This window comes from Rattus rattus, chromosome 5, assembly GCF_011064425.1.
Source record: "Rattus rattus isolate New Zealand chromosome 5, Rrattus_CSIRO_v1, whole genome shotgun sequence".
Taxonomy (NCBI): Eukaryota; Metazoa; Chordata; class Mammalia; order Rodentia; family Muridae; genus Rattus; species Rattus rattus.
The window spans coordinates 103,465,384-103,486,238 of record NC_046158.1 but is presented as its reverse complement, the minus strand read 5'-3'; the positions used below and the strand labels follow the sequence as shown (position 1 = coordinate 103,486,238).

Below are 20,855 nucleotides of genomic sequence, written 5' to 3'. Positions count from 1 at the left end.
CCAGGTTAGTCTCTGCCTGCCTCTGCCTCCTGCAGGCTTGGATTAAAGGTGAGTGCCACCACTGCCCCACTGGATTTTGTTCTGTGTAAGTGTGTATGTGTCTCTAATTTTTTTTGTTTTTATTTTGTTTTTGTTTGTCTGTTTATCTCCCTGTTTTCTAAAAAGAGAAAGAAAGAGAAGGCATGAAGTTCTGTCTGTGGGGAGAGCGATAGGACTAGGGAGGAGTTGTGGGAGGGAACACCATAATCAGAGTACATTGTCTGAAAACAATTTATATTAAAATACATAAAAATGAGTACATATGCCAAAACACCATAATTCTTGTAGGAGCATGTTAGCTCCCTCACAAATATACGGCCCAAACTTACCTACCCCTCATAGCCACATCCTCAGGTCCATGTATCTTTAAGCAACCTGCCTTTCTAGACCTTCCACAAACTGTAGGGAAGAGTGGGAGGGAGGCTGCACAGCAGTCAGGCTCCTAGTCTTCCACTCTCTCAGCTCTTCCTTCCAGAGTCCAGACCTTAGTCCTTCTACCAAGTTCTCAGAGAACAGGACCGTGGTGAGGCAACCAACATCCCTGGAGGCTGTCACCAAGTCCCCTAGATGAAAAGGAAGCAATCTTGAGGAAAGGCAGAAAGGAGAGAAAGAGGAAGAAACTGGAGAAAGGAAGGAGTGAGAGATGAGAAAAAGGGGGAAAGAAAGTTGAAAACATCGGAAGATGCAAAGTGGGCGGGGGTAGGAAAGGAAGAACAGCAAAACTGGAAGAAATCAAATAACCACTGCAGAGAAAAGCAAATAAAAGAACCACATGGCTTTAAAAATGGCGAAGGAGTCACAGGTACTGACAACTGAGTATGAAATGAAGATATGAAGATGTAGGTGCAAATGATATACATGTATGTGACATGTATGTATATGTTTATGTACATGTATATGATGCATATGTAGACGATGTATATGTATGTGACATGTATGTATATGTTTATGTACATGTATATGATGCACACCTCAGCTGTGTGCTCTTGAGTAAGCTAGGGTAGAAAGTAAGAAAGCAGGAGAAGCAGAAAAGGGGAGAAAAAAGTCAAATATGCTGTGGGGGAGACCACAAGGAGAGGCACAAGTAATTCACCCATAACTTGTTTTTAATGGATGCGTCTTCCCTGTATGTGGGTACGTATACTGTGTGACTGCCTGATGCCTCCAGAGGCCAGAAGAGGGCGCTAGATCCTGTAGAACTGGAGTTACAGAGGTTGTGTATGAACTGCTGTGAAAGGCTGAGCATTCTCACCAGTCTCCTAACCCAGAGTGCTTGAAAACTTGACAGTGGTTCTTGGCAGGTTATGTCCAGCAAGGTTGGATGCTACAAAGTCCCAGGAAGACGAGAGGACTTGATTTAACATTAGTGTTCTTCAGTGGTTGACCATTGTTTCCAGCTCCAGGTTTCCCTTCCCTACAGGTAGCTTCTATTCTTACTATTTAACCCTCTAGTGACCACCCAATATTCAAAGATTTACAAGAGACTTCAACACCTTCAATTGAAAAAGATTGACTTATCAAAATCACTTCTAAACTTTAAACGCTTTACACACTTACTTTAAACTTTCCTCAGGATGTCGTCATTATTCATTTAGTGGGAAAAATCTAAGAACCAAACAGGAAATGTGATACCTGTTCAGCTGATGATCAAGAGTCAAGACCCAACCCAACACAGTCTCCTGAACCCAGTTCTAGGTCCCTTCCTGATCACACTGGAATTCTGGTGGCTGGGGATGGCGTGAGAAAGGTAATAGTGGGCAGAATGGTATAGGCACATTTACTGAGTGGTGACTGACTGGTTGATCACACTTACCTTGGTAGTTGAAGAAGCCTCTGGATTTCTTCTCGTTGTTGGACGGGATGACAGTTCCAATGAAGAAGTTTGCGATAGCAATGAGAAGAATGACCAGGAGAATCACTTGAGCCTGTGACACCACAGGGAAGGGGACAACTTAGAAGCAACAATGATACTGACTATTCGAGTCTGGGCATTCTCATTGCACAGGTGAAGCTTGATATATTGCCCTCCTCTCTGCTCAGCAAGTGAGGGTGAAACCTGGGTCTCCAGTGTGGGGTGCTGCTGTTCTGAACAATGGTTGAGCATGAAGGTTCATCAGTCTTGCTGACTGTGTCACCACAACAGTGGCAAGCAAGGTAAAGCAAGGCAGTCCTGACCAGACTTGATGCTTAGTGTTAATGATGGCGACCTAGCGTGGACTTATACCCTTCGTTACAATGAGCTGTTCTTTGTGAGTATGGTGTTCCTTTCATTGTTGTGAGTAACTCAGGGCCTGGCCAGCACTTGTCATGGTGTTGTTTAGAGATGCTCACCTTAGCTTCCCACTCCATCCCAGCTACTGAGATCCCTAGAAGAATCACCACCGTGATGGAACCGATTATTCGGATGTCATTGGTTGGATCCACCATCATTGAATCACTCTCCTGGGGGAGGGAATCACTCGAATGATTAGAGATAGTTCTTTGCATTCAGTCTGTCTTGTAACATTCAACGAGAAGAGATACTGTACACAAATACCTGGGGCCACGTAGGATAATAAAACAATGAAATATTCATACGTTCCAGAAGTCAAAAGAGTTCTAATTTTATTTTCTCTGTGCTGTAGGCCTTTGATAGGCTAGGCTAAGGGCTAGAGATGTTAGAAATTCCTTTGGGAGCTGCTGCAGCACTAAGTAAAAGAATGTGTGTGCACACCCTTGGTGTTGTGTTTTAGCTAATTACTTTTACGTGCCAAGAGGAATGTTAGAAGAATAAAAATGAGTGGCTTACAATATGAATATTGGAAACTAAGTGTTGTTCACACTTAAGGACAAAGCACACAGACTCAGTAATGCATCTCTTGAAGAGAGCAAACCTTAAGAAGTACACAGTGAGCCCACTTATTCATGTAACTTCCCAATAGAGATTCTTTATAACATCAGAACTCAGCCGGACTTTGATTGGCATGACAGGAAGGTGGGGAGTTGCCACACTACATGCGTTCACAGAGCTTCTTCCCAAAGCATCTGGGTGGGTGGGATTCCTAGCTAAGAAAGGCCTAGTTTTGAACACTGAGCTGTTCTCATGTTCAAACCTTCTTCCCCTTTGGGAACCTTGTGAGCAACAGTGGTGTGGCTACAGGAAAGAAGGCCTGCCTTCTACCTGAAGCTTTGTATTTTCACAACTCTACATCCTTTTTACCCGATCAGTACTGAGTGAGCTCTTGTGAAATGCACAAAGCAGTAGTAATATTAGCTCATCTTTCAACTTTAGAAAATAAACTGCATAGGAAACAGGTTTAAATCTCCCAGATGGTAGGGTACGAACTGAACTCAAAGCCAGATCGTATGAGGTCGTGTGTTTGGTTTGTGGGTACAAAGAAAAGTTTTAATTACCTTAAGAAGGTCTACCACAGTCTCCGCGAACCCCACCACATACATAGCGACAGCCACTGCATTGGCGAAAGCAAAAATCAAGCCTATTGACCCACCGAACTCAGGCCCTAAGCTCCGGGAAATCAGGTAGTAGGCTCCACCTGTGATGAGAGAGCACTTGTGTCAGCTGGGGCAGGACGCCAAGATCTCCAGTCTCTAAATTCCAACTGTAGTCATCCCAATAGGAGTATTATGGAGTTCTAGTAATTTTAGAAGTCCTATGTCATCATAGGACTTTGTAGCTAGCTCTGCCTTGAGCTCTGTAAATAGTCTGCAAACTATGTGCCAATACAGTTCAACTTATCAAGACTTACCAGTTAGAATCCTAATTTAAATTTATAAATAATAACAGTAGTCTTTACCCAAATGTGTTGTCTTTAAAAAAAATCACCAGAGTATCCAAATTATTAAAGTAACAAATAAAAATTTAGATTCGAAGTTTTTGGAAACTGACAGGCCAGGGTAGAAAACAAAATGGCAGAACTTGTTTCATTCTGGGGCTGTGGCACAAGCTCAGCTTGTTACCTCAGCTCTTGGGAGGTGATGGGTACGGGGACTGGGTAGGCAAGAGTAACCTCAGCCACTGTACATTTGAAGTTGGGCTGGGTTACATAAAACCCTGACCCCAAAGAACAAGGTAATTGATCTTTTTCTCTTCTAACTTCCGTTGTGTTGCATGAACTTTTCTGATAGCTAGTCAGTAAAGTGAGCATCGGTTTTGGGGTGTGTGTTTCCCACCCTTGTTTTCTGGTTTTAGCCCTAATGAAACATGAATTCTCACAATAAGAATGAGGAATAGAGAGAAAACCTGGGGGAGTGGGGCTTGCTCTTTCTTGACCACGAAAGAATAGCTTTGTCTGTGGTCACCCAGTCCTGTGACATGAGAACCGGACAGTAGCACCTCACAGGTAGATGAAGTAATTGGCAGACAGGCTGGATGAGGGACATGAACACCACAGTGACTTCTTAGGTGGAGTTAGTCATGGGGTCTGCAGAGTCAACAAACTCAGAACAGAGCCACCATGTACAGAGGAACACTGTGTTCCCGTGCACAGCAGTTCTCAGAATGGAACATATTATCCGGTAGAGCAAATCCACATGAGATTTTAAAAGTTAACTTTACTCAGCAAACTGTCTGGACATTACCTGAGACAGATAGGGGCTGAAGAGTTGACTTAACAATTAGAAGCCCTTGTTGCTCTTGCAGAGAATCCAGGTTCAATTCCCAGCACCCATGTGGTGGCTCATAGCTATATGCTATGCCAGTTCCAGAGGGTCTGGTTCCCTCTTCTGACTACCTCGGGCACCAGGCACACACATGGTGCACATACATGGGTTCAGGCATAATACTCATCTACATAAAATAAGATACACCTTTTTAAAATCAATTAATAAAATATAGGTTGAGAGAAAAGGCGTCTTGTGGATAGGATGATGTTTAGAAGGCCCTGAAGTGGTAGTGGTGGGAAGGGTGGGGCAGAGGTGGTATTCATGTCTGCAATCAAAGAATCTGGAAGGCTAAGGCAAGCAGATTGTCATGGATGGAAGGCCAGTCTGGTCCCGAAGAGTAAGACATTCTCTCACAACACCAAAACCACAAGAAAGAGATGGCTCAGTGGCTAGGGTATGTGTTGTTTTTACAGAGGACCTGAGGTCTTAGCACCTAGGTTAAGTAGCTCACAGCTATCTATAACTCTAGTCTATCTTCTGGCCTCTTCTAGCACCACACATACACACACACACACACACACAAACACACACACACACAAACACACACCACAAAGAAACACACACCACACACAGACATACACACCACACACACACAAACACACACAAACATACACAAACACACAAAGAAACACATACCACACACAGACATACACACCACACACACACCACAGAGAAACATACACACCACACACAGACATATCACATACACACATCACATATACACCACAGACATATACCACACACACACACACCACAAAGAAACATACACACCACACATAGACACACCATATACATACATCACATATACACACCACAGACACACACAAACACACACACTACACACACACACAGACACAAATCACATATACACAACATCCCCCCACATATATACCACCCACCCACACACGTAATCAAAGACAAAAATAAATCATAAAAACCAAAACACGGGGTTGGGGATTTAGCCCAGTGGTAGAGCGCTTGCCTAGCAAGTGCAAGGCCCTGGGTTCGGTCCCCAGCTCCGAAAAAAAAGAAAAGAAAAACAAAACAAAACAAAACAAAATAAAACAAAACAAAACACATCCACCACCACCATCAAACCCTAAGCAGAGGGAGCGTGGATGAAACAGACAAGGCAAAGATCAGTGGCATCCCCATGAGCATGGTGAGAGCAACTAGAGCAGGGACAGATTTCACCTACTTTGTTTTCTACTCAGGCCTGCCTGGAAACGTGACAGTAATTGTTTGTTTGTTTGTTTGTTTGTTTGTTGTTGATGATGATGGTTCTCATGGAAGCGGACTGTTCAGGGAGGACCTGAAGGCTGGGTGCAAGAGTGTTGGCTCTATGGGAATCACCATATAATGGGACATTGGGGAGCACTCAGGCTAAGGGGGCCTAGGAGGGAACCAGTGTGGCTCACCCAGGTACTGAGAACCCAGTGGGACTCCTCACAGGAAATGGATAAAAGGGGCCCTTTCTCCTGGTCTTTTCGCTTTTAATTAAGAATTGTACCCTCTTATTTAAGTTTGCTTTATTTTGTTTTGTTCCAAGTCCAGTTAGCAACAAGAAATCTCCACGTTTAGTTATTAAACCCCTCTAGACAGGATATGCAACCACAGTAGATAATGACAAGTAAGTCCCTTGGCTTACCTCCTCTCACCACTCCGTTTGTGCAAATAGCAGACATAGAGATACCTGTGAGTGTTGTCACTACCACGCTCAGGCCAATGATGATGACTCCCAGACCTGCAAAACCCCCAACAGAGGCGTTTGGCTCCAGTAGGTAGAGAAATCACCGTTACTTCATGATGCGGCGGTCATAGAAGGTCAGTCTCCCTGCAGAAACCTGAAATGTTCTAACTGGTCCCCGTTCCACGACAATGTGGGAGGCACCTGAAACGCACTGCACTTTAAAACTGTAGCCACTCTGAGGAGTCGATTCCTGATAAACGCCAGCAAGAAGTGTCCAGACTGCCCTGGAAAAATAAGAACTGTCCCCAAGAACGCCACACGTCACTGGAGCAGGACCTGTAATGTGCCGGGATTCGTTAGCCGTGGCCTGGGTCGACTTGAACTACACTCACCGTGGCTGCTCTCCGAATTCACATCTCCTCACTTCCTGTGCCCATCAGTAAGAAAGTATACAGAAAACTTTTGCCTACCCAGAGCATGTGCCGCGGATATTAGATATCTTAGAGAGTTTACCTCCACGAACAAACCCGTTTGTTGCTATTGCAGAAGTTGACAACCCAGTGATAGAGGTTACCATGGTGGAAAGAAGAATTATAAGGACTCCAAGACCTGTTAGCAATGAAAGACAGAAGGTATTACATTTCACTCTTCTTCCTCGGACCCCCTACTCCTGCAAGTTCTGCTGCCTCTAATTGAACTTTTCAGGCCCATGCTTTAGGCCCAGGGGGGTTTCTTTGTTCAAAGGTAGAGTTGCTGTGCCTGGCATGAAGATCAGGTCCAAGAGGCACTCGTTATGATGAAGGGTGGCGTCTGAGGTCAGCTCAGTCTACAGTGCAGCCCTGGAAAGGAGAAGCCGACTTCTGTTGGTGTCCTGGGAGGGAAAATACCGTGGCTGGGAAAGGGGAAACATGACATCTGACCTTCTCTCTTGCTTGAGAGGAACCTGATCGAGAAAGGTAGGGATTTGACAAAGGTTAAATCCTTCTTCATTTGTCTTGCGCCCCTTTGCCTGGTGGGAGGAAAGGAACCAACTTGCTTTACCTTTGAAAACACCCCAGAAAGGTCAGTGGCGAGCTATTAGAGCTTGCGATGCCTTTACCTTACACGTGAAGATCTGGCTTACAACTTTAATTACCTCCTCTGACATATCCATTTGTGGCGATAGCAGAGGTGGATAGACCTGTGATGGCTGTCACTGTCACGGCTAAGCCGATGATAATCACACCGAGACCTCAGTTGAGAGAGGAGAAATAAGTGCGATTAAATGGTGGAACAGCTCATTGGGTCATTTACATAAATGCAAACACACCTACGTAGTCGTTGAAAGACTGCATTTGAATTTAGCAAGCTGCCCACGGACCCGCCATTCAGGTACTAAGAGATTCAAGATCTCTGGAAGGTGCAGAGCTGTGTTGCCCCCAGTGAACAATTTCATTCGGGCAAAATATAGGTGAACCTGGTCTTTGATGAGGTTCTACACAGCCTCCAGCTGTGAGTGCAAATGAAGGCTTTACTAGCTTTTCAGGTAAATGTCTTCATTAGCAAACTGTTCATTAGGTCGCTGGGTAAGTCAGACAGACCCAAATTTAACTACGTTCACTTATTTGCTGTGTGACGTCAGAATTTACTTATTTTCTGACACCCAAAGGAGAGTTAAATTGAAGAGGAGAGGTGCGAAGTCACTGTCATGACGCACGAAGGGTAATACTCACGAGGGTTACTCTGTCAGCATACCCACCGTGCTCATAAATGTTTATTAAAAGCCTTCTGCACGTTTAGCTTTGGTAGAGATGCAAGGCACAAACACAGCGGGGTGAAAAAAAAGCCACTCTGGAGGACACTGTGGTTCAGAAGGGCAGCGATTATGATAAAATCCAAAATCTTTAGTTTCAAGAAACAAACAGCAGGTGTGTGTGTGTGTGTGTGTGTGTGTGTGTGTGTGTGTGTGTATGTGTGTGTTTAGGCAGGCATATAACATGCTAGAATATATCACCATGGTGTAAGGATTTGTTTTTTAAGCTATACAGTGAGCATAGGCAGAGCAGACACAAGAAAATCTCTCAGCTTTCCTCTGTGCCCAGGTGGGGACATGCATGCGTGAATGTGTTCATGCTTCCATTATCTGGAGGAACTGACACTCACCCACAGAGGCAAGTGCGAACCCTTGTCAGCCTGTAGAAGGTTTCATGGGAATCCAGCAAGACTTCCTGACCAGTTCTTTTCTTCTAGCAAATTTCTCTACTTATTTTCCTACCTACTCTTGTCCACCCTAGAAAGGTGGACAAAGTCCCTTCTCTTTGTCTGGTCTCTTCTCTGCAGTTCCATTGTCCTTTGGTTAAGATGGCATTCAAGTGTTTTAACCGCTCCTTTGAATTGCCACCTGCCATGGAGTCCTCCCCATGTTTTATACAATACATTAATAAACGTGTTTTCTAGTTAATCTGACAGTCTAATGCATGAGACTGTAGGCCATGAGCCCAAGATGGACGGAAGGAAACTTATCCCCTGTCCCCCATATCAGCCTCTCCAAAGAAGCTGATGCAGAATCCAAGGAGACGATTGTGGGGAGTTTAGCAGCTCTGCTCAGAGTGTTTTACTCTGTGCTGTTTTATGTGTGTGAACACATAAAGAACCCCGTCCTACTTCACCACACCCCTACCACAGACCCTTAGAAAGGGTTGTGAGAAATAGTTATACTGAGTGTTTTGGGTTCCAGCAACACTGAAGCATCACTTCTCTTCTCTTGAGTGGCCTCAGGTGCTGGCGCCACGAAATGTAAGTTATTCCCAGCTGCTATACATCATTTTGCTTTTCAGTATTTGGAGAATGAATGTTTGGCACACTCTAGACACTGTGTGGGCCCACAAGCTTGCATCGTATGACATTACTCCCAGGCTAACTCCATTAGTTCCCGATCATTGTCTCCTGAGCGATCCCTGCCTTGCCCTACTGTGCTGCGTACATGTCTGTAAGTGGTTTGACCACCACTTTCTACCAGAAACCAGTGAGAAGCTTGCCTATCTCTCACAATTAAATAAACAGAACAAAAAGACCGGGGTTGAAAGAGTTTTCAGTGTGTTGGTTCCTCAAGACGTGGCCCTTGCATGGCCCGCTGCAGGAAGCACTGGAGAGGTCTATTTAAAACGCCCACATTTGCTAGGCTCAGAGCTTTGACAGTGAATCCTGGGCTTCTGCAGCCTTCTATTCCACTCTTGGATAACTCTTGCTCACCCGCCAGCAAGATGAGTAGCTCAGCGTTAGTCCATCTCAACTTGTATCTGCCCATTTGGCAAGGTATTTTAGCTATATCTTCACATACTTGATTGGGGGAGAATTAAGTCATTTTCCTGAGTGTCAGCTGCGAAGTAAAACTTGAAGAGTGTGAGTGACTTGCTTTGGGTCACAGACTCATTTCACACCCAGCTTCCTTGCGTAATGCTTAGGTTAACTGGAGATGACACTGCCTCAGCAAGGTGTCCAGCAGAGAGGAACAACTGGACAGCATTCGTAGCTCAGGCTACCACATGTGTTTAGGAATTGGGCAGCCCAGGCTCAGAGTCTCACAATGGCTGCCTGTGGGCTGTAATTACTGTCACCAGATTCCACCTGCTTTATCTCCTAGGTACAGGCTTGAAAATATATCGTTTCCTCTGTCCCTAAACTATGCCTAAAGCAAGAAGAACATACTTGTATTTGTGTTTTTTCTTCTTCAATATAGAGAGAAGTAAGCTGGACACAGTGTCCATTGGACATTTCCCTGGCAAAGTATGTGTGTGGTTGTCTGTATTGTGTGTGTGTGTGTGTGTGTGTGTGTGTGTGTGTGTGTGTCTGTGTATGACAGAAGCTGCCTCATCAAATGGTACCAAAGATTAAAGGGTAGGAAGCACAATAAGAAGGCTCCCTCCCAAGAAGAGTTATTCAAAACTCTTGAACTCAAAGATGCTGACATTGGGAAAATGCCAGATGAAGATTTCAAAAGTTTGGCAAAAATGATCCAGGACCTGAAAGAGGATATAAATTCTATCCAAACACTAGAAAGGAATGCTGCAACACTGAGTGGGGAAGTCAACAAAATGCATGAGAAAACCAGCACTGCATAAACACAAATGGGACCAAATGTTGACTTAACCCAGTTAGCTTTAGGTCTTAACTATGCGAGTTGATAAGATATTTTGGCTACTCACTATAATCTGTTCTGAAAGTTAAAAGAACAGGAGAAGGAACAACACCAACAGCTCCAGTCAGCCTAACACACACCATCAGGTTAGTGCGAACTCCACTGACTTCTATGCACGATTCGACTACACAAACGAAACGATTTCGTTTAGATACGCTAATGTCGGAAGCAAATTGCTTAGCAAAGAGAGGATCCTTTATACCTTGGTAATAAATGTAAAACTGGGTTTGGCTGTGAAGAGTAGAGTAAGATCTGATTACAGTTCAGATTGCTGCCCAAACATATGGGTGCTGAATACATACATTAGAAAGGATTACTCTTGCCGTCGGCTGTCTGTGCTCACACCCCCACACAAAGAACTGCATCTTGATGATCTCAATAAGTTACTAAACTGCCCTTAAAAACCTAATTTTGCATGAAGCCCTGGAGCAAAGCCCTGGCAATATTAAGCTGCGGCTTTTCCATGGAACGGCATACACTTATTTTGGACCCTGCGGCTGTAGGCATTCATTTGCTACGCATCATCAAACCAGCAAGCAGCCTTTTTGTCAGGAACATAGCAGCTGCTGAACAAGAAACATGGAGCGAGAAAAAAACAAAAACAAAAACAAAACAACCGACGAGGCTGGCTCAGTGCTCCCTGTTAGAGCGGAGCCTTCCTGCTCCAGTTGTCAGCTGATGGTTCAAAGGGCATGCTGAAGGAGGTGGATAACACCAGGTACTTTTCATACACGAATTGAGATGTCTTCCTGAGCAGCATATGAAGACACGGCTGAGCTTCCGGCTTCTCCCTATCAATATTCCCTGAGTCTGTCCTCAAAACTCAATCCAAATGTTTTTACACATATACAACATAACACTGTTAATTTTCATCACAGTCAATTAGGAAACTTGGTGAATTCAAGTAACTTTTCTAAATAAGCCTTACGTTTTTAATAAAAAAACAATCTGTACAACAGAATGTTTTCGTTGGAATGTAATTGAAAAGCATTAAGTCATCACTCCTGGGATAATACCACGTTTTTTTCTATCCAGACAAAAAGATTTGGTTACCAACATTGTAAGTCTTCATTTACAATGACTCGGGTCATTTCGACTCTTGTTTTACGCTTATAGTTAGGAAAATTTTGAGAATTTGCTTTTTGCTGCTTGTATGTGACAGCAACACAGTTATTTTCTGTGTAAAATGTTCGATAACGCAGCACATTATTGATCAGGCCACACATATATATTTGTATATATATCTTTACCAGTTTCCCACTGGTCCTTTTCGCTTAGTGAAGTGTTGCCAGTCTTTATAAGCAGAATAGTCTGAGGCAAATGAAATACAAATATCCGTATGTCCCAACGTGTGACCGTAGTTACTTGAAATGAATACACTTTATTTACTCATATGCTTGAAACTCTACGGAAAGCTAGAACTATTCACCTGACTATTCACTTACTGGGGAAACTGGAAAATTCCAGTCTTATAGGAGTTAGTGCCCCCACTTCTCCTCCCTGACATTGTCAGGGGCAAAAAAAGGCGCTCAAGTGTAAATGACTTCTCTGACCTTCATCTTCTGCAGCATTGAAGGAAAACCAAGTTGTTTATTAAGCTTGCAATTTACATAAAAATTGTTTAGGAGGGGAAATGACTCACCAATTCCTGCTTCTCCTACAATCCAGGAGAGGCGAATGAAGAGCATGACTCCCCAGATGTTCAGCATGCACCTCACCTGCGGATGAAAGTGAGCGTTGAGAGCCATCCCAGACCAAGCCCAACCTTCACAGGAACCCTGGTGTCCAGGGCTGGCTGGCCCTGTGGGACACCTAGGCGATGACTCTCAGTGTGAACAGGATCCTAGGGGGTGGACCTCAGTGTGAACAGGATCCTAGGGGATGGACCTCAGTGTGAACAGGATCCTAGGGGGTGGACCTCAGTGTGAACAGGATCCTAAGGGATGGATCTCAATGTGAACAGGATCCTAGGGGATGGATCTCAGTATGAACAGGATCCTAGGGGATGGCTCTCAGTGTGAACAGGACCCTAGGGCATGCATGACTCTTAGTGTGAACTGAATCTTAGGGCATGCATGACTTTCAGTGCGAACAGGATTCTAGGGGGTGGATCTCAGTGTGAATCAGATCCTAGGGGTTTGACCTCAATGTGAACAGGATCCTAGGAGACGGACCTCAGTATGAACAGGATCCTAAGGGATGGATCTCAATGTGAAAAGGATCCTAGGAGACGGACCTCAGTATGAACAGGATCCTAAGGGATGGATCTCAATGTGAACAGGATCCTAGGGCATGCATGACTCTTAGTGTGAACTGAATCTTAGGGCATGTGTGGCTTTCAGTGTGAACAGAATCCTAGGGGGTGGATCTCAGTGTGAACAGGATCCTAGGGGGTGGATCTCAGTGTGAACAGGATCCTAAGGGGTAGAACTCAGTGTGAACAGGATTGTAGGAGATGGCTCTCAGGGTGAACAGGATCCCAGGGGGTAGACCTCAGTGTGAACAGGGTCCTAGGACATGCTCTCAGTGTGAACACAGGACTTTGCTCACCAGCACACCTTTCACCCATCCAAACTTCACAACACCAGTCATGTCTTCTTCCTTGTTTTCTGCCTGCTCATCTCCAGGCATCCCGTCTCCATTAGCAACCCTGTCAGCTGAACCAGGGGCCACAGCCACATTCTGCAGAGAGAGAGAGAGAGAGAGGGAGAGAGAGAGAGAGAGAGAGAGAGAGAGAGAGAGAGAGAGAGAGAGGATAGTAGTGGATCAGCAAACTGTTTCTTAAAACTTTCAAAGCCAAATCAAAACAATGGCCACGGCCATAAAACTCTGGGAAAAAAGTATTTCTAACCTCAGCAAATAAGCAAATAATTTCGTTGTTAGTGTATCTTACCCTGGGAGCTAATGGCTTCCCTTTGTGAGTTATTTCCAGCCATGGCTAAGGCTGAAGGATGGTAGACAGAACCCAGGCCATCCTGCTGCTAACAACACAAAAGTGGTCGGATTTAAATGAATTTAAAATGCACAAAGATAAACAAGACAATGGAGTCAAGGGAGACAAGCTGTGAGGAAAGAGAAAAATCTTCAGGTGAAATAGCCTAGGCTTAGATAGAGATAATCAGATTTTTAAATTCTTATAGGAAATTGTGTTACTGATATCTGAAATGTAAAGACATGTTACCATTCATGGTCCCTCACTTGGTAGTAGGGGCTGGAATCACAAGGGATTTTAGATTATACTTTACTCGGTTGAGTCTGTACAAAATATTACCATTCAGACTTACAGTCAGCATAAAGTACCAGGAAGGTTTGATGGAAGTATTTTCATACTAAAAATTTAAAAGCCGATGTACATTTTCCATTGAGTGCACATCTTGGCTTAGACTGGCTTCATTTGCAGTGGTCAGTACTAGGGGTCATGCATGGGAGACCTCAACACAGGCTTATACAGTACAGTCAGTCTCTGATGAGAGCATTAGGTGCTTTTCACACCTAAGTCTTTTTCTTTCAATACATTCTAGAAGCATAAAGCAGCTAGCAGTCATCTGCAGATTTTACTTTCAATCGTGAGTGCTGTGTGTGTGTGTGTCTGTCTGTCTGTCTGTCTGTCTGTATTTCTGATGTGTGTGAATGAGTTATATGGTGTTTGCCTTTGTATTATGTATGATGTGTATGCACATGTGTGTGTGTTTGTGTGTATGAATGCAGGTGTATGAGTATATACGATGTGTGCATTTGAGTCATGTGAATATGATGTACGCACATATGTGCATGCTTTTGTATGTCTGAGAACAGGTGTATGAATATGTATGATGCATGAGTTTGTGTTGGGTATGATGTATGTGCATATGTGCATGTGCTTGTGGTATTGGTCCGTGCCTTCTATCTTGGTTGACACAGGGCTTCTTTGTTGTTCTGTGTGTACCGCAGGCTGACTGGCCTCAGAGCATCTCCTGCTTCTACCTCTCTCTTGCCAGCTGGACTCAGCCCTGCACACCCACACCAGGCAATGCTTCAAGTGCTTTCCACATGGGGCCATGTCCCAGGGCAGCTTTTCCTTCCCATGACTAAAATCGCAGTCTTCAAAAGTATGAAAATTACAGATGTGTTAATATAAGTGAAGGAATTGTCTGGTTAGAGAACTCATTTCTTCAACTTAGTTGGAAAGTCTACCTTTATGATTACCAGTATTCTAGTTAATCACCATTCCTGTGGCTGGGGTCACATGAGAAAGCCTTAGCCACTTGCCCTTTTAGACATGGATTTGGAAATGAAACCTATGCTTCCGATAAAGCCTGTGAGGGTTTGGTCTGGGAGATTGCTGTGCTCTCTGATGAACCCCAATGGTGACTCTGACCCTTAGATTTGGAGAATAAGAACATTAATAATGTCAAAAACCTATAAAGTCGTATAAAGAATAAATTGCATATTTAAAGTTTTCCATTAGATGAAATTTTTTTTCTTAATGGACACCATTTCTGATCAGTTTTATGGTTTTTCAATCCATCACTTGGACTTCAGGGAACCAAGAGAACATTGTCTGAGTTCAGGACACAGAAACCACCACACACAGAAATTAGCACAACAATGAGTTTCTAAATTATCCAAAAGCAGAGTCAGTGCAGGACTGACAGCTCTTTTCATAGATATATGGAACTTGCTAGCATTTTGAAGTTTTAAGTATATTTATGTTCAGGCCAACAACCTTGAATTTTTGTGACTATCTTTCCTTTTGTGACTAATGTTTAATAGTAAATTTACAAGAGTTGCTGCCATTTTTCTTGGCTGACTGTAATATATAGGAGCAGAAAGGTTCTGTACCTTAGAAACTACACATGGGATCTCATTTTTCATGAAATTAATCCCGGGCATGTCCTACAGCAATCTACTTTTGCTTTCTCAGAAAGTAGAAATAAGAACACATCCAAGATTTTTCTTTTTCTTTTTTTAGTATTACCTGGGAGTAGTTCAAGGCAGAATCACCTTTTATGTGGTAAAACAAATCTTTGTTTTACTTTTGGATAAATGCTTCCTTTGTACACCAGAACAATAGCAAATTCAATGTTTCATCCAAATATTGAGTGCAACTTGAGTCGGGGTTTGTGGGGACCTGAAGGTTGCTAAGCTCTGCCTAGGGGGTTCACAGACATCTGGATGCCATTAATGTCGCACAGATGGAAAGTTCTGGGATTTCATCCTTCCTGTAGCTGCTTTTGCTTCTTTGCGCTCCATAAATGATGACCCTTAATCTCTCATAGATGTGTTTTTAATCCTATAGAACAATCATCCATTCACCAAGATTTCTATTTGTGTATTACAGATTCAGAGGAGAGAAAATAAAATGTATTTAAAGAAAAAGGAAGACTAGTTGGTACGAGATTTTCCTCTTCCAATACAAAAAAAAAAGAAAGAAAAAAAAGAAAAAGAAAGAAAGAAAAAAAGAAAAGAAAAGCAGTGCAGCTTCAATCGCATGCAATCTAAGTCTAAAATAAATAAAAATAAATAAAAATCTAAGGGGAACTGAAAGCAGAATTCTTTTTATGAAGTAGAATTGAAAGATTAGTCCTTATCAGATGCCAGGTAATCACCGTGCATTGTTTGATAGGGAGAGAGCGGCAAGGTCAAGCCTAGGCGAAAAGAGCAGAGCACAAAACATCAATGCCTTAGTCTTTTGTCCACTCAAAAAAAAAAAAATGTTAAGGCATCCCAAGCAGCTTCCAGTGTGCCATGTCCAAGGCAGCTAGGACCCTGACTGCGTGGCCATTCAGATGTACACTGGAAACACCCTTGCTTCGGAGATGGCTTCCCCAGTGTAAAGAGCTTCTTAAAGCAGGGATTTAAAACCTGCAAACGAAGCACCTTTCTCTCTAGAACGTCCTAAGAACACCATGCCTTCCCCTCAACTCCAACCCTTTGCCTTAATGGTGCTGGGGACTGAACCTATAGTTTTACACATTCTGGGCAAGTACAGCGTCACTAAGCTTTTTCGATTGTTTGCTTTATTTTGTTTTAAATCCAAGCTTTAATTCTGAGCTCTAGCTCTAGCTAGATCCTGACCTCCTTCTGAACCCTGAACTTTTACTTCTCTACCCCCATCTTACCCATTAGGACAACCCTTGTCATAATTTTCTGACTTGGAAATCACGTCTGGGGTTAACTGGGATTTGCTGACCTCAACTACTAGGCCCTGCTTCCAGTTTCTTCTCAATGAAGGCTAAAGTATTATTTTTCTTCATTGTAAATTGTGGGACTGGATGAATGAACATTTAAATCTTTTATTACTTTTAATGAAGGGGGCAGCTTTACAAGTTAAGTGTAGTGTACAAGACTTGGTGGGGTAGAATTTCACCTCTTTTTTTCTGGACATTTTTGGTTCTTTTTCCTTCTTCAGATTATAGGAAGCTCTTTGTGATATTTAACTTCTCTTTCCGCCCCTTCCAGAACTTAGAACAGTCATGTCCTGTCCACTGTTTCATTCCTGTCCCCTCTTCCTGTCCCTACCAGTTTCCTTTCCTTCCCTTTATTTAGAGAAAGAAACTGACAAGCAGTTTGTCAGTTTCAAATTAACTTCAAAAAAACCCCCAAAAAACAAACAAACAAACAAAATACAAAAAAACCAAACCCTCCATGGAAGCTGATAGCCATGATGCCGTTTCTTTCTTTTGATTAAAGCACCAAATGTCTCAAAGTCTGAGGTGAGCACCCCGACACTGAGCACCCCGACACTGATGCAGCCCATTGGACAGAAGAGGAAGTTTGTGGGGTGAGGATATAAGAGCAGAGGGAGCGCATGGGCTCTTCCTCTGGAAGTCCTAGCAGAGAGTTGGGCCCCTGCAGCTTAGGGAGTCAATTATGGAAATGTTTTTCCTCTGGAAAGAAGGTGAGAAGAAATGAAAGGAAGAGCCAGCCGGTGCCTTTACCAGAATCATTCCTGAGAGAACCTGCCCTGAGCCCGGTTGGGGCGATGGGAGACTGTTTAAGTTTGTTTTACCACCCCCACCCCAAACTCTCTACAGAGTGGCTCTGTAGCTGTCTGTTCAGGAACTCACTCTGTAGACCGGGCTTACCTCAAACTCTGAGATCCCCAGCCTCCTCAGGAGCGCTGGGATTAACGGTCTGAGCTACCACAGCCTGCATTCTAACGTTTTAAGAACCAGAATGGATAAATGAATAAACTGTGCATTCTTTATTCTCCTGAAAGCTTGGCCGTGAGTAAATAAACGTTTGGAACTGATATTCAATTATCTTCCCAGAGAGCAGCCATGTTCCACCAAGCGATATTCAGGGCTGGGGAGATGGCTCAGTGGGTAGAGCATTTGCTCGTAAGTATGGAGGCCAGAGTTTGCATCTCCTGCTCTCACAAAAAGTAGGCTGATATGGTGTCCCACCTGTGCTTTCAGTACTGAGGAAGTGGAGACGGGAAATCTCCGGAGGAAGCGGTAAGCGACACTAACTGAGTCGTCAAGCTTGGGGTTCAGGTGAGAGAGCCTGCCTCGGTGCATAAGGTGAAGAACTGAGGACTCTGCTCAACACCAACCTCTACACACCTGTGTACAAGCACATGCGAATAGACACACGTGCTAGCACCACACACTAAGACACACAAAAAAAGAGTATTATTTGTTACAAACTCTCAGAAAGGCAGGAGGATAAGGTCTGTCAGTGTATCTCCAAGGAAGTCACAGACGAAATCTGACTAATAATGAGTATGGATTAGTCTTTCAGAGAGTTTGGAACCCTTTTTGCGTTCTTTAAATAGGAAGTTTGGCCACTTCTGTGCTTCTGGGCTTAAATTGTAGAGTCAGGAGCCTCAGGCAAAGGTATGAAGAGAGGGACACGAGGGTTGAATCTTACGCAATTCAGGTCTTTCTTTTTAAAATAGAAAAACGAGTTATAACTCTGCCTCAGCTTCCAGAGTAGCTGAGTCTTAAGGCCACGCCATGGCTGGACCACAGGCAAGCCTCCCACAATATGAACTGTGAAAGCACAGTGGTTTGTTTAAGGATTGCTGTAGAGTCTTTAACACTAAAGTGGAGGCAGCTTACGATTCAGTGCGGCACAGTCAGCCCCGTGGGACTTGAGTATCCTTACCGCAAACACCATAGGATACATTGCCCAACTTCCCGAGTTCAGTCTGCACTTCTTTCCCAAGTCAGTAAACATTTACAAAGCATCTGTACAGTTTCTTTTTCTTGGGAACCAGAGACAGCTGCATAAGGAGACTAGATGGCGTGGACCAGCCCTCTTCGTTTGACCACTGCTTGCGCAGTGTTTTTACCCCGAGGGAATGGCACCGAAGGATGCTTACCTTAGCTAGCTGCTCGTGGATCTCCTGCAGGCTCGGCCGGTTGACCTTGGGCCCGCTCACACTGCCGGTGTTGCGGTAGTACTCAATCTTGGGGACGGCGTCCATGGTGTTGTGGCCAAAGGTTTGTAGGTAATATGTGTTTGTGTGAGAGTCGTAGGCGTGAAACGTGGTGTCTGTTTTGGCAGTCTCTCCAGTTTGAAGAAAATTTTCATAGCACTCCTGATTCCCAGGCCTAAAGCTGATTTTCAGTCTGTTTTGGGCTTCATCCCCGAAAGAGGTCTCTTCATAATGTGGGGGGTCCGTGCTGTCACTCACGGCTGCACCACTGCCATGGCCCTCATTTATAACATGGACTTGGAAACGACTGGCACCACTGGGCACTGAGTTGGAAGGGATGTTGACTGACATCTTCCAAAATCTACTTTGAACTACCTATTTTACAGTGGTTGGTGTTTTAACCTACTTCTGCTTCAAAATAGAGAATCGTACGGTTACAATACCGAGCACTTGGCTTTGGTTCTAGACGACCTGATAGCTGGATTCCTGATGTAATGTTGATGTGTGGTCTCCCATGTAATCTTCAGAATGATTCCCAAAGCTGCTATTAAGAAAGAAACTTACATTTGTTCCAGGCAATGCAAACCTATTTAAGAAGGGCTGTGGCTTGGGGTATAGTTTTCCTTCGTAAGATGTACAATTTTAAGTTCGTTTCACTAAAAGTTTCTGGTCCGGGGAACCCTTGCTACCTGAGCAAGGAAACCCTAACACATAACAGGGGACTGGGTTCTGCAAACAGAAATTCCAACGAAGTCACTAGCATGTGACTGTTGGTCATGTTTGCTTGGAAGTCGCTGGGACATTCAGAAAGCGTGTTACAATCGAGGACCAAAGAAGAGGTCGCAGAGAGTCTCAGGGCCGGCCTTGCAAAGCATTTTACATTGAGAGCATTATCCGCTGTCTGATACACAAAACCTTCGTAAAGTCTATTCTGCTAGTTATAAAAATCCACACATCACCAAAGATAAATCTGACCCAGAAGAACTTTCACCTGTGTAATCCGTAAAAAGTTACGTTTTAGAATATGAAATTCAAACAAACAAAAACACAAAAACTAGGTCTCTCAGGATGACGCTCTGTGGATTTTAAGTCTCCAGTAGCCTCTGAAACATCCCACTTGCTCACATGTTTGTGCTTTTTCATAAACACACAAATATGGAAACCTTAGAAAATGAGTGTTTGGGATACAAGAATAAATCATAGCTCTCAGTGAAGGCTTATTTCCGACTGACTCCTTTTAATGCAATGTTTTATGAGTTCAATAAACCACCCGATAATTTTCACAATTCTAAAGTGTGTGCTAACCTTGAATACTGTCTTTGGAGTAATATTTCTTTGGAGATTCCTGAAAATTTGATTTTTTTCCCTCAAAGAAAACTAGAAAATGAGAGCAATACTAACAAAACCCTGGCCCTTGCACAGCAATTTTAGGCAATTCTTTGAATAAAACAAACCAACAAACAAATACACATAATTTAAACTCTTAAATAATCTTTCCTGGTGAAATTACCAGTGCAACCCATGTCTCTTAGCTTCTTAGAACATCTCATAGCCCCTGGTGTCTTCAGTCTGCGTTTTGACAGGATATGAAGTGAGGTTTCTGCCCAGCCCAGACACTTACCCTCCCATTCAGCCGCCTTCTGAGGAAGTGTCCCCCACATTGGCACTGCCCAGGCCTATATGGGGCCTTAGCTCTCAGCCCACAACCTTAGGCTTCTGCTCATTGGCTAAAACCTTTCTTGAAAGAGATGACTTTTCAGTCATTGGCCTGGAACAGTGGGAGAAGCCCGCCAGTCATTAGCCCTGAGGAACTGTAAGTACCACATCAACTAGTAACTAGTAGTAAATCATTAATCCTTTTAGACAGTAAACAAAATAAAGTTTCTTTAATTCACAGATTGCACAACAACAAAATACTTCAA

At 43.6% G+C, this 20,855-nt stretch overlaps 1 protein-coding gene across 3 annotated transcripts in view; it reads right to left on the bottom strand.

The window, feature by feature from the left end:
• Slc12a1 (solute carrier family 12 member 1) overlaps nt 1-20,576 on the bottom strand; it is a 94,327-nt gene extending 73,751 nt beyond the window's left edge. Inside the window, exons 1-8 of one of the 3 annotated variants that reach the window (XM_032902328.1) lie at nt 20,555-20,576; nt 18,877-19,477; nt 13,119-13,250; nt 12,211-12,286; nt 6,905-7,000; nt 3,433-3,572; nt 2,371-2,481; nt 1,853-1,964 (exon numbers count right to left, since the gene is read on the bottom strand). In XM_032902328.1, the coding sequence (XP_032758219.1) occupies nt 1,853-1,964; nt 2,371-2,481; nt 3,433-3,572; nt 6,905-7,000; nt 12,211-12,286; nt 13,119-13,250; nt 18,877-19,284 (1,075 nt within the window). In that variant the 5' untranslated portion in view covers nt 19,285-19,477; nt 20,555-20,576. Of the gene's footprint in view, nt 1-1,852; nt 1,965-2,370; nt 2,482-3,432; nt 3,573-6,349; nt 6,446-6,904; nt 7,001-12,210; nt 12,287-13,118; nt 13,251-18,876; nt 19,478-20,443; nt 20,506-20,554 lie in introns of those variants that run through there. The other 2 variants (XM_032902330.1, XM_032902329.1) reach the window with 2 other exon arrangements.
• Between the last annotated feature and the right edge of the window lie 279 nt (nt 20,577-20,855).